General features: G+C 39.7%; 1 protein-coding gene across 2 annotated transcripts in view; it reads left to right on the top strand.

Moving 5' to 3' along the window:
* LOC127661460 (semaphorin-3D) overlaps window positions 1-14,643 on the top strand; it is a 77,153-nt gene that overhangs the window by 4,961 nt on the left and 57,549 nt on the right. For both annotated transcript variants that reach the window (XM_052152196.1, XM_052152195.1), the window contains exon 2: window positions 12,786-13,006. In XM_052152196.1, the coding sequence (XP_052008156.1) occupies window positions 12,817-13,006 (190 nt within the window). In that variant the 5' untranslated portion in view covers window positions 12,786-12,816. The remainder of the gene's footprint in view (window positions 1-12,785; window positions 13,007-14,643) is intronic.

The following is a 14,643-nucleotide window of genomic DNA, read 5'->3' as shown; positions in this document are numbered from 1 at the left end:
ACTTTTGACTTTTCCAATTTCTTGACCAAATTAATGAATAGAACTTTTCTGTTGCTCCGAACTCAATTTTGTCAGTCGTCCATGATTTTACGTCTTTAATCTTCCCCTTCCGTTATGATTATTTGTAGCGCATCCTCTAGAAGAGTCTAAAAACACGGCTCACATGCATGAGACACTAAAAACAACAAGACAGGTGCGTCTGTTTAGTGCAAGTTTGAGTAGGAACACTTTTGAAACAATGGCGTGAACAGACACAAAACGTGTTTGATGTAAACAGCCCCTTAGACCAGTGTTTCGCGGCACACGTTTTACTACTAAAAAATTCTACGGCACACCACTATCCTAGATAGGCTAACCATTTTCAACATTTTTCCTTTTCAAGAACTACTACACGAAGAAATGTTTCGCCTTGGATTGCTCACTTGAGTTTGACAGCTGGATTATAAATGTGTGTTTAAACTTGAGTTCGCGTGAGTAATGCAAACCCGTGAGTATTCCCCCTTCTCTTCCGGAAAAGGACAGGAGGAGGGGCTTTTACAACTTGGTTCATAGTAAAGTACAACCAATAGCTGGAATATAATAAATATCACTCACTTCATAGACTTCAGTGTATTCTGCAGCGCTGACGCGAGTCATGTGATGACCCTTTACGTGTATAAATATCAGTCGCTTCATAGACTTCAATGTATTCTGCAGCACTGACACGAGTCATGTGATGACCCTTTACGTGTATAAATATCAGTCACTTCATAGACTTCAATGTATTCTGCAGCACTGACGCGAGTCATGTGATGACCCTTTACGTGTATAAATATCAGTCGCTTCATAGACTACAATGTATTCTGCAGCACTGACGCGAGTCATGTGATGACCCTTTACGTGTATAAATATCACTCAGTTCATAGACTTCAATGTATTCTGCAGCACTGACACGAGTCATGTGATGACCCTTTACGTGTATAAATATCACTCACTTCATAGACTTCAATGTATTCTGCAGCACTGACGCGAGTCATGTGATGACCCTTTACGTGTATAAATATCAGTCGCTTCATAGACTTCAATGTATTCTGCAGCACTGACGCGAGTCGTGTGATGACCCTTTACGTGTATAAATATCACTCACTTCATATACTTCAATGCATTCTGCAGTACTGACGCGAGTCATGTGATGACCCTTTACGTGTATAAATATCACTCACTTCATATACTTCAATGCATTCTGCAGTACTGACGCGAGTCATGTGATGACCCTTTACGTGTATAAATATCACTCACTTCATATACTTCAATGTATTCTGCAGTGCTGACACGAGTCATGTGATGACCCTTTACGTGTATAAATATCACTCACTTCATAGACTTCAATGTATTCTGCAGTGCTGACGCGAGTCATGTGATGACCCTTTACACGTATAAATAACACTCACTTTTTCACATTAATCATTGTTCTTCACAATCACAAAATTGACCGATTATGGTTTCATTTATTTTTCATGCATTTATTTATTTTGTGGAATTTGATCATTTTCAATGGCACACCAGACAATCTTTCAGAGTGGTTGGGAAACAGTTGCCTTAGACAACTGACAACCTCCCGCTGGGCCACTGAAAATTTGAAACGGACCGGATTTGGCCTGCGGGCCGCCAGTTGAATAGGCCTGCCCTAAACCTTGCACTTTATGCCCCTTTTTCACCTGTGTGAGGGTAACAGTACAGTTTTCAATCCGCTCACTCCAAACACAGCTAATCGAGAAGAGCTATTTGTCCGCTCTCCATTATGGCTATGGAGGTTCCTCTCAGCATGTATTAAATTACCTATAATTCCCTAAACCTGTCACTCACAGACAGACAGACTGAGTGTCAGGTAATCCGGGCACGTAATGAGGTTTTGGAATGTTGGCTGGGAGGAATTTCTTCTCTACCTCTGCTCTGTGTCATTAGATATGCACCTGGCTCTCTCCGAGCTAAGTGCAGGTATGAGAGCTGAAACTGTTCCTCCTTTAAACATGAGAGGGGGGATTAAAAATGTATGATTAAACACAGACTTGGCTCAAACAAACACAACCAAAGTTTCCCCCTTGTTAATGTTTGCAGAATACATTGGAAAGCTTTTCTCAAATATGTTGGCTTTACTTGATATTTTTTAGTTGCCCTTTTCATAACAAGCAGAATGTAATGATCCATGGATGATGATGACCCTCATGAACAACTGTGGAAATAGAAGAATTGCCTAAAGTCAGGTTTACAGATGGAAGGAAACTGTTGTTGAGGTTTAGAAATGAAATTCGAGAAGTATTACTGTATGACATTGTCTATGCGTGCACTTCCATGGCGTGTGATTGGGTGGAAAGGACTTTCCAAAATCTCATATTAATACTATTCAATCAGTTCAAGTAAAGGTCTCCTTTCGCTGTCATTCAGCATGTCCTGAGGCAAATATAGGCCTAATGTAATTTGTACTCAAAACAAATAAGGGAAATATGATTTTACATGTTTGCATTATTGATATTAGGTTAGGTTGTATACACATTACTGGGTCACAGAAGATCATTTACACATATTTTGCTAGCACAATTGGAGACTGGAATATGTTGTGTTGTAGGAAACAAACCATTTTTTTTCCAGAGTTGTTTTAAATCTAATGTGCAAAACATATAGAGTGACCAGTGTAGTACGGTTCCCGAACAAATGACTGTTACGAGTCGGTTCTTTTAAATCTACAGCGTGACCAGTGTAGTTCAATTGTAGAGTAAATGACTCTTATCATGGGCCACTTATCATTCTTAATCCAGGGGGGCAGCACAACCTTCCCTCAACGGTCACGAGCAGCTAACCTGAAGCTTCTTTGAACCTGCATCAGTAAATAACTCACTTAAGTTTCAAGCCATGTCTAAGAACAATGTTCCACCTTGGTGAAGAGCTAAACAGCATCCACCGGGTACGGCATCAAAGCAATCAACACTTTTATCCAGATCCACTTGCATGGCCCGTTCAAAGATCAGCACAACAATGTCTGAGAGTCTTTCCTGCTTTATAGTGTTTATCATATAGGTTTTTTATCGACGCAATCAAGAAAAAAATCCTTTCTGATGATGCGCTGTTCATTTGAACTCTCAAGAATATCTTAAAGACGTTGCCAACGTTTACTAGACAGTGGTCTAGCTTGGACTCTTTGAACAGTGCCAATCGTTGATCATAACTTGATACTCCTGATGCCATAGTGTTGAAAAAAGATAGTTCTTAATTCGTCTCCTCTTCTGGAAATCCACAGTAACGACAAATAAACACGATTATTAGGCCTGTTGCGATTATTTAATCTAACTGCGGTTATTTGAGACAACCGCGATAATTGGGCATTCTAATTCCAATCACATTTTAAACTCCGAGTCCGAGGGTCACTGGGCCACACCGCGGTCATCAACCAGCTCCTGTCCTGAAAGAGTGTGTGAAGCGATCTGATGCATGCGCTAAGATCTGCGCCAAACTCCCGTGAAAATATAAAGGAACAAGTATAAACAGCCAGGTCTCCTAAGCAACCAAATTGGCCCGGTTTCTAGGGAGGGTAGAGTCACATGGGGTAACCTCCTTGTGGTCCTGATTAGTGGTTCTCGCTCTCAATGGGGTGTGTGGTGAGTTGTGTGTGGATCGTGGAGAGTAGCATGAGCCTCCACATGCTGTGAGTCTCCGCGGTGTCATGCACAACGAGTCACGTGTTAAGATGCGCGGATTGACCGTCTCAGAAGTGGAGGCAACTGAGACTTATCCTTCGCCAACCGGATTGAGGTGAGTAACCGTGCCACCACGAGGACCTACTAAGTAGTGGGAATTGGGCATTCCAATTTGGGAGAAAAGGGGATAAATAAAACATAATTTTTCTCATATTTACCTCATATCACCTCTTTTCACCCTCTGTCTAAAACACTCTGTTGTAGCTCCTGTCTCTTTAAAGCCCTCCTTTCCGAAAAGCCCAGTCAAGACCAAAATACAATTCCTTGTAGTAGTCCTGGGCCAAGGGTGTTTCCAGTCTAGGTGCGCGGAAGCTACATCTTGTGTCGCTAAAAGATTTCAATGTGGTAGCTTTACCGGCAAAGTTGCTGCTGTGTTCTCGCAAAGACTCAAAAACAGCATGTAAATTTGCTGACCCCTCAATGAAATTAGACTGCACTTATATAGCACCTTTTTAACCTTAACGGTATTCAAAGCGCTTTACTCTGTGACTCATTCACACACCCATTCATACTGCCATGCAAGGTGCTAGCCTGCCATTGGAGCAACTTGGGGTTCAGTGTCTTGCCCAAGGACACTCCAGCATGTGGAGTCGTGTGGGCCGGGATTCGAATCACCAACCCTGCGATTAGTGGCCGACCTGTTCTACCAACTGAGCCACAGCCGTCCCATTAGAGGGTTTGAACATTGGCCAGCACGTGTCTCACAGCTATAGTGCTACAACAGACATCCACAATGCAGAGATTGAGGATATGCAAGTGACAGTGGGCAGTGGATTTTTGCTTAAAATGCATGTAGCTACACCACTGAAGGTTCTTCGCATGTTCGCCACACCATTGTAACATTGTGCCCTCATGTTGCCATTATAAAGATCAAGGCTCGTCAGGAAATTCTTTGAGAAGGGCCAAGTGTTCACCATCCATTTTGTCAGTCCGATAAAATCGAATGAATGATTCATGCACTGCAAGGTCTCCGCCAACATATCTTAAAACAACTGCAACTTGCTCGTGTCTACTTATGTCTTGCATTTCATCTGCAATAAAGGAAAAAATGCCTGGTTTACGCGCTCCCTGAATGATGTCACTTTTAACCTTACGGCCATTATATTGATCAACTCATCAGTGGTCCTTAACTCCATCAGTTGTTGGAAAGTTCCCTGATTTCAGTGTCATCGTGACTACGGAGAGCTGATTTATTTTGTTTCTCCCCAATTTGGAATGCCCAATTCCCAATGCGCTCTAAATCCTCATGGTGGCGTAGTGACTCGCCTAAATCCGGGTGGCGGAGGATGAGTCTAATTTGCCTCCGTGTCTGAGACAGTCAATCCGTGCAGCTTATCATGTGGCTTGTTGAGCGCATTACCACGGAGCGTGTGTGGAGTCTTCATGCTATTGTTCGCGGCATCCACGCACCCCACTGAGAGCGAACCGCATTATAGCGACCACGAGGAAGTTACCCCATGTTACTCTACTCCACCTAGCAACCGGGCCAATTTGGTTGCTTAGGAGACCTGGCTGGAATCGTTCAGTACACAGCTTTTTTGATGTTCAAAGAATTTTTCAGTGGATTTTATCCAGTTCATCTGTCAATCCTGTCACCTGGAATGTGTTCGTTTTGGACTTGTGACCACAAAATGTGTGACAGGTGAAACAAAAAGCCTGATCAATGGTGGGACTATATTCAAGCCAGTCGTAACCAGCATACCATTATTTTGTAAACTTTCTTCCATACATTACAGGAAAAATAAATTATTGGTTGTATGGCCCAATCTCAGTTTTTTTTTTGTTTTTGGGCCGTGAACTGGATCTCGCTTCGGTGGCGATTTGTCTGTGGAGGTGTAGCCAACTGGTAGGTTGCTGTACTGTATGTGTTAACCTCACTCCCCTAGCCTCATGAGGCACACTAGCGACTGATGCTAAGGTCTGTAGCCTTTAGCCTCCTCATTAGCACACTCGTCTCCCATGCCAGTGATGCCCGTTCGAATCCCGCTCAGAGTGGGTTGCATAGGATCGGTTACAGAGGCATGATTAACTCTCGTAATTGCCAAAATTGAAATTGTCACTTGGGTGGGATTTTCAGCTTCCAAAATGAGTAACGCTTGCCTGCTCTTGGTTAAAGTAATGCCAGAAAAATACATATATCCATATACAGCAATATATCAAAGTAATAAGATATGCCACATCTACAGAGTCCAACCACCACCTTGAGCATGATATATATATATATTTCTGATGATGTAACAAAGACAAATTTTCATATATGTTGTCATAAGCATGTTATGAAAACATAACATGGCCTTGGTGCTTGTGTGTGCTTATGTTGATATGAATATTATTTTCTCAGCACAGGGGGTTACCCTTACACCCGACTGCAACCACAGCAATATGATTGACCCCTGCCCAAGAATAACACAAATATGTAACCTGAACTCCTAATAATGAACTTGGGCTGACCTTTTGTGAAGCTGAACAGAAAAATAAGGTTTGGACTATGTTTGTGGTAGGTGTAGGAAGCTGGTGGGGAGATGTTTGCATGACACAATAGCCCTGATGTCAGAAGAGGGTAAAACATTTTAAGAGGAGGATATGGAGTAGAAAGAAGCTGCTTTTGTTTGATGTTTAAACTTCAAGACTCAAGCTTATCCCAAAAGCCCCTATTGATGATATTCTTGTGGAACTTGCTCTTTGAGATTTCCCTCAGCCCCTTTAAATCCAGTATACATATCTTGAATGCAGTATGATCCATCATAATTAAAGCTATCAATGATACCACCTTAAATAAACAAACAAATCTGACTTATCTATATGTTAGAGTTAGAGATACGTCTGTCTGATGTCTGTGTGTAAATGTGCAGCAATAGAAACATTCCTTGCTGCAGAATTCCTCAAACGATAACCAATGACAACACATTTATCAGCCATGTCTCTACAATAGATTAATGTGTCTCTTTAATGTCAAGCAGTTACCTTGGTTTTGTTTTGGTAGCAGTACGTCTTTTCATGTTGGAGGTTAGAAAAGGAGATCAAATGGATGGTGGGTTATGTAAATGACTAGAGTATCGATTTGAAATTCGATTTGTTGATTGGTTGATCGCTATGAGAATAAAAGTCGTATTCAAGCCAAACATTGAGCCAAGTCCTACGATATCTTACGATTTCGCCATCTAGTACAAATCATTACCATTTGTCATGAGACCATGTTGAATAAATAGCTAAATATCATGGAGACGTAAGTATTATACGGAATATTAGGCTACACATAATAACTGGAATATTGCTCACAGCAGGCGAAATCCGACCATGGCATTGAATCGGTTACAAAAGCCTTTGATATTTTTAAGGCTGTAGAGGCGGTTCTTCAAAGGTAATTGATTTAGAGCCGTGGTTCCCAAACTTTTTATAGTGGCGTACCCCCTCTCTAGCGCATAGATAACATTCACACAAGGTCATTTGAAAATATGTCTGTTTAACACAATTATCTTTGTAAAACAAGTCCTTTATATTAAACATGTTATATAACTGCATAACTTGAAAACTTCCCCCCTCATCCCGTCATGGTATGCAAGAATAGCGTTCGGTTCTGTGCCAGGAATTGCGCATTATTGCACATACAGCATTGCTGGCCAAATTCGAGCATTGCGGGCAAGTATCCGTGCAAGTATCCGTGCAAGTATCCGTGCAGTATCTGTGAAGTATCTGTGCAGTATCTGAGCAGTATCTGTGCAATATCCGAGCAGTATCCGTGCAGTATCCGTGCAGTATCCGTGCAGTATCCGAGCAGTATCCGTGCAGTATCCGTGCAGTATCCGAGCAGTATCCGAGCAGTATCCGTGCAGTATCCGTGCAGTATCCGTGCAGTATCCGAGCAGTATCCGAGCAGTATCCGTGCCTGTGCAGTATCTGAGCAGTATCTGTGCAGTATCTGAGCAGTATCTGTGCAGTATCTGAGCAGTATCTGAGCAGTATCTGTGCAGTATCTGTGCAGTATCTGTGCAGTATCTGTGCAGTATCTGTGCAGTATCTGTGCAGTATCTGTGCAGTATCTGTGCAATATCTGTGCAGTATCTGAGCAGTATCTGTGCAGTATCTGTGCAAGTATCTGTGCAGTATCTGTGCAAGTATCTGTGCAATATCTGTGCAAGTATCTGTGCAGTATCTGTGCAAGTATCTGTGCAGTATCTGTGCATGTATCTGTGCAGTATCTGAGCAGTATCTGTGCAAGTATCTGTGCAGTATCTGTGCAAGTATCTGTGCAAGTATCTGTGCAGTATCTGAGCAGTATCTGTGCAGTATCTGAGCAGTATCTGTGCAATATCTGTGCAGTATCTGAGCAGTATCTGAGCAGTATCTGTGCAATATCTGTGCAGTATCTGTGCAGTATCTGTGCAGTATCTGTGCAGTATCTGTGCAATATCTGTGCAATATCTGAGCAGTATCTGTGCAGTATCTGTGCAAGTATCTGTGCAGTATCTGTGCAAGTATCTGTGCAATATCTGTGCAAGTATCTGTGCAGTATCTGTGCAAGTATCTGTGCAGTATCTGTGCATGTATCTGTGCAATATCTGTGCAAGTATCTGTGCAAGTATCTGTGCAGTATCTGTGCAAGTATCTGTGCAGTATCTGTGCAAGTATCTGTGCAATATCTGTGCAAGTATCTGTGCAGTATCTGTGCATGTATCTGTGCAATATCTGTGCAAGTATCTGTGCAATATCTGTGCAAGTATCTGTGCAGTATCTGTGCATGTATCTGTGCAATATCTGTGCAAGTATCTGTGCAATATCTGTGCAAGTATCTGTGCAAGTATCTGTGCAGTATCTGTGCAGTATCTGTGCATGTATCTGTGCAATATCTGTGCAAGTATCTGTGCAATATTTGTGCAAGTATCTGCAATTGCTCGGTCAGCTCAAGGTGCTTTTTTATGTCACATTTGACACTGTTAGCAAGGTTGAGCTCATTTGCTGAAACAAAACATCATGCAACAATGTAAAAACAGGTCTCTAGCATGTGAAAATTACTGCGTGTGAATGTGGAAAATAATTTGGTGGCGCTGATTGTCTGACACCTGTCATCAAAGCTTTTGAACTTATACCATCAGAATCAAAACTCCCTATGCATCTAACCTTAAATACAAATTACGTTTAAACTGCAAAAATAAATTAAAAAAACTAAACTAAACTAAAATCGTGGACGATTAACATGTTAGTGTCTGGTAAAACAGTGAAGTATTTTACTTGCTATCAATTACCTACGTCACCTAGCACTGGGCTGGGCTAGTGAAAAAGATACTTGTGTGACGCAAGAGTAGATGAATTTTTTTTAAACGCAAAATGTTATTTCATTGCATATTTATCTATCCTTTATGAAAAACATTTGGTTTAATTATTTTTGCCATTGAGAAATACATGAACTGGGTTTGAATGTTATTTTAGACTGTGATGAAATTGAAAGAACGGTAAATCCCAGAATTGTATTCGCGTACCCCCATTGACAACTCACGTACCCCCGGGGGTATCCATTCCCCAGTTTGGGAAACACTGATTTAGAGACTACATCGGTTACTTAGTTACTTTTGCGAGAGGGTTTTTACTGTGCTGGCAGTTACTTTTAGACTGGTAGTCTCTAAATTCATTCTCACTAGTTGAATTCACTAACCAACTAGTCTGTTGTTTGAAGATTGGTCAACTATGCCATTCTGAACCATCCTTCATAAGCAGTGTTGGGCAAGTGACTTGCAAAAAGTAATCCACTACTGATTACCTTTGGAAATTATAACTAGATTACTTTACTAATTCCTTAAAATGGAAAGTAATTAGGTTACTAATGACTTTACTTTGAAGTTAACTCTCTAAAACCAATCAAACCTGTGAAAATAAACCCAAATGTGACACTAATAGAACTTTTAATACTTTAATATTGTCTAAAAAATGAACCAAATATGACAAAGACAGCAACATGGCTAAAGAGATCCAATGCATTTCTAAAAATGCAAGTTAACTTTCTTATCTCAAATATGCTGTAGTAGTATCTTCAGGTATGTGTGTGTGTGTGTGTCCACTATCTACAACCTTCTAAGCTGTGTGTGGCATGTACAGTACTGGGCACTTAAGATGCTTTACAAAAGCATTTGTCTTAAGATGGTTATTTATATCTTCAGCTTTAGTGTGTCAATAGGAAATATAAATGTTAGACTCCCAAACATTCCTTTTGCAAATAGAAAAGATTAGAAGAGAAGAACAGGGAGCCCTGCAACAGATGGCATTGCCCCCACAGTGCCCCCATTTGCAGACATCTTTGGTAGTAAAACCATTGTGTATTTGAATGCTTGTTGTTTGGGACACCCAAGGGAGGCATGCGAGGATGAGGTAGAGTGTGGATATTTAAGGAGGATTTGTCGGCGGCCCAGCCTTGCATGCCTCAGCCAGGGCTGGGAGCACGCTGACACAGAGCTCGCTGAGATTGATTGTGAGCGCATGACATCTTGAAACGCTTCACTTACGTCTTCAATTTGAATAAACAACTACACCCGCTGCATCCATACTAACGCCACTCTCTCATCTGCTGTCGCCTCAATACATGTCCTCTATGCCATGGTGGTTTGTTAGAGCACATGCTGACACAGCAACACACATAAAAGTATCAACATAGGATCATAAAACATTAAAAATGGATTCTACTTAATTCATATTATTTTTATAGCAGTGAATGTGTAGTCCAAGTAACTTAATTTTATTCATGTCTGTTACTGTAATCAGATTACTTAATTTTGTTAAGTAATGTGTTACCACAAAATGTAATCTGATTACAGTAACATGTTACTTTGTAATGCGTTACCACCCAACACTGTTCATAAGTAATCCAAAAGTAGCCAGATTAAACGACTTAAAAATTGTAAATTTAGTCTAAAGATTAAAATTGTAGTTATGTAATTTGTAATCAGTACCAGATTACATTTCAGAAGTGATCTACCCAACACTGATTCTAAACTAATTCTCATAAACTCAGCAACTAAAGATGTTAAAGTTAATAAACTACACTAGTTGACCTCACTAATCAATTACACGACTGGTCAAACATCCAAACTATCCCCCATCCATCAAAAGTAATCAAAAAGTAATAATATCAGATTACCTAAAATTACCTAAAATGTGTAAACTAAAAAAAGTAACGTATTACAATTTTAGTTGTAATTTGTAACCATTACTCGATTACATTTCAGAAGTAATCTACCAATACTTTCGATTATAAACTCATTCCCCTAAATTTAGCAAATTTATTTTTTAAGGGTAAACAATTACGGCTGTCACAATTATGTAATTTGCCTGACGATTAATTGTAAAACAAATAATTGCGATTATGACGATTAATTGTATCTTTTAGGGCTTTTACAACAGATTTTCATATATATTGTCATATTTCTAAAGGTGCATGTGTGCTTCATATACCTTAAGAAGTTGTTTTTACATATTTAACTTTAAATATATAAATCAAATAATAAAACAGGGAAATATAATTTTCTTTTAAGGCTTTAAAAAAATTATGTTTTAAATATTAAAATATTTCTAAATAATAAAATATGTCTGTCTCTTTGGTCAGCTTTATTTTTGGTCATTTAAACGGTTGTTTTGGAACTCATATTTTATTTATATATATATATATATATATATATATATAAATTAAATATATAAAAATTAGAATACATTTAATTAAATATATATATATATAAAAATAAATGTAATAAAAAATTATATATATATATATATATATATATATATATATATATATATATATATATATATATATATATATTCATATTTTTATTACATTGATGTTATATAATATTATGTTAATCTATAATACAATATTTCTGTCCTGATTTTTTTCACTTTCACATGTTATTTGATAAAAACCCATAAGACCTTATTTCTCATGAAGCAACATTTTTGAGATCTTTGAGAGCGCTTTGCGTTCACTATCAAAGTTTATATTTGTTTGTATATTTTTTCTCAGGAGTTTGACACAAGCCTCTGCTGATGCCGCGTCACACGTTCTTCCGGACAGGAGCGTATCTGGTCGACATTCATGTTGCGGCTCAGTGATGCTTGGAGTTCAACTGAATGACACAGAAACGCGCCGTTCATACCATTTATATATCTGCTTAAAATTCCCTTATTTAGGCTTTAACATGTTTAACAGAAATTGAAGTGCACAATAATCACGGTTATCTCAAAAATACGCGGTTAGATCAAATAACCGTGATCAACTCACTAGTTGGCCTCACTAACCAACTTGTCAGTTGTTCTTCAAATGGTCAACTATCAACTATCAGTTAAAAACAGGCTCTGATTGGTCTTTGAGTGTATAAAACTTTCATGCTTTCCCTCAATCCCCCTTTCATTCATTCATGTATTCATTCATTCATTCGTTGGTTTGTTCCTTCATCCAAAATAATGGATTGTTTTGAGAGCCTGTGCTCTGGAGGGTGGGGAGGTATTTAAGTGTGTGAATCCTCCTTAATGATTCTCCGCTGAAGGAAATCTACTAATGACGACCAACTCCTACCATTCTCCCACAATTTCATGCCACTCTGAGGACAAACGAAGCAGAGGTTCAGACACGATCACCGCCTCGACCGCTCCGTGTGTTTGTTGTACATGAGAGACAGGGAGACGGGGACGGAGCAGATGAGAGAAGGGTGTGAGCAAATAAAAGAAAGGCATTTGAAAGAAGGCTGAAAGTGGCTGTCCTCATCAAGCTGACCTTTTGTTTAGAGACAAACAGATTTATATAGGGAGAAAGAGAGAGAGATGGGAAAGTATGCGCGTTGGTGGACAAAAGGAAGGATTTGAATAGGGCAGCAGCTGATGCAGGGCTGCTCAAACGCAGCGAGATGCCTGAAAGAGACCGAAGAAAAGCAGCTGAGCATTCGCTTGGGATTTAACAAGTTCTCAAATGCACACACACACACACACACACACACACACACACACACACACACATCTCCCACAAAGATGCCCAGACACTCCCTTAGATGACTCCTAACTGTTCATTCATCACAGATCCACAGCAGCAGAGCTTTCGTCTCCCATCATGAAGACTGCAGGAGAGCCAGACAACCAAAGGAGCAGGCGCCAGAATCTTCCCCAGGACGGGATGCCGTGCTGGGCCAAGAGGGTCACGATGAAGCGGTTCGTCTGTGTGCTGGTGGTGCTCTTCGTCTCTTTGCCGAAGGTGAACTGCAGGAAGGAGAGTGTGCCAAGAGTTAAACTCAACTACAAAGGTGAAGTCTGACTTTTATACTTTATTTAACCTTCTGTTTATTCCATAAAGAGTTTAAAAGATTTATTTGCTCAATGTAAACATTTGCTATATTCAATCTCTGCATTAAAACTTTAGTTTAAGATGTGAATGATTTAGCGTTATTAGTGCTAAACTTACATTTATTTCAAACATCTGCTTGAACGTTTGTCATCAAGGTACATTTTAAAGTACATTTAGCAGTGCGATGGGAGGATTATAACTCACTTGTATTTGTGTAAGGTCAATATTTAGACTGCACATGCACTGATTGAGTGTACATAAGGGATGTGCTACTTATCACAATGGCAGACAAGCTGTGTATGCTTTATTTACTGGGAGCACACACACACACAAACATTCACGCACACGTAATCTCTAGCTTTAATGAAATCCAGTTTGTTTCTAATTAGTTGTGCTAAGGCAAACATCAGTATTATAATTGCTCATACTAAGGGCGTTTTCAGACCTTTAGCTCATTTGATTTGTTCCGAAACGGGCTAAAATTGTTACATTGTTGCATTTCCTTCTCGGTTCGGCCACATTTGAAAACAAACCAATAAAAGTCACATGTGAGCAAACTGTCCCCTTATAGGTCACGGCGTTTGTGCACTTTTCCGGGATTTAGCGCATCCATTAAAATTATGGCTGGGAAATTGAACGCGTTGATTTCTGCAATTAATATTTTTTGTTTAACTTGATTATAAACATAAATGCAATTAGTGTAGTATCCGTTTATTTTTATTTTTTTTTTATAACCTGAGACTTCGCAAGATGGGATAAAGCTGTCTCAAATAGTTCCTGGCAGGCTTTTTAGCCTTAGGGTATCTGCTGCCTGCCAGGAACCCAGGCATCTTTGTACAATAGGCTGAACTTCACTAATGTCTTTGGCTAATTGGCATATATACATTTTCAGGAGGTACACGCTCGACACGACTTTACATCCTAGCACAGAAACAAATTGTGTGGAGCAATGCACGTTTCATTACACGCGACGCATGTCCCGGGCCTTATAATCACAGGAGCTGATTTACTCTACGGAGAATGGAGACTTCACGTGAACCAGGTTTTTAACTGGTTACATATCTGGTTACATATCCTGTGGTATTTGCTAACCTCTGTTAAATGCTGTGACGATGTGTCGCCTTGTACTTGTTGTTGTGTTTGATAGCTCAACTGCAGCGTTAACGCTCTGATCTCGACAGTGATCCAACAAGCACTGGGCGTTTCAGCTTATAACTTAAGTTTCGCTGACAAAACCAGACCAGTGCCACACACTCAAACACATACTAGCACAGTGTATTATGGGTGAGAGTTAAGGGGCAGATAAACATGTGTGATGCTATAAAACTAGTGAGGCGTAAAAGAAATAACTGTGAAAATTAACAATGTGTCCTTAATCATTTAAGTGCACTGACACATGTTGGCTACGGGTCGTTAAATGTCATGTGTACGTTTCCCAAAATCATAGACACATTTTAAATCCGCACTAAAAACCGGTAGCACCATTAAATAGATACTATGTATCTCTATAACCTTTAATATTGTTTTTCTAACCAACAAGAAGCAACTTATATTTTCTCGATTTGTTGCTTATCTATCTATCTATCTATGTGTCTG

The sequence above is a fragment of the Xyrauchen texanus genome, chromosome 21, assembly GCF_025860055.1.
Source record: "Xyrauchen texanus isolate HMW12.3.18 chromosome 21, RBS_HiC_50CHRs, whole genome shotgun sequence".
In the NCBI taxonomy this organism is placed as follows: domain Eukaryota; kingdom Metazoa; phylum Chordata; class Actinopteri; order Cypriniformes; family Catostomidae; genus Xyrauchen; species Xyrauchen texanus.
The sequence above is the reverse complement of the archived record's forward strand: the minus strand, read 5'-3'. Positions and strand labels throughout refer to the sequence as shown.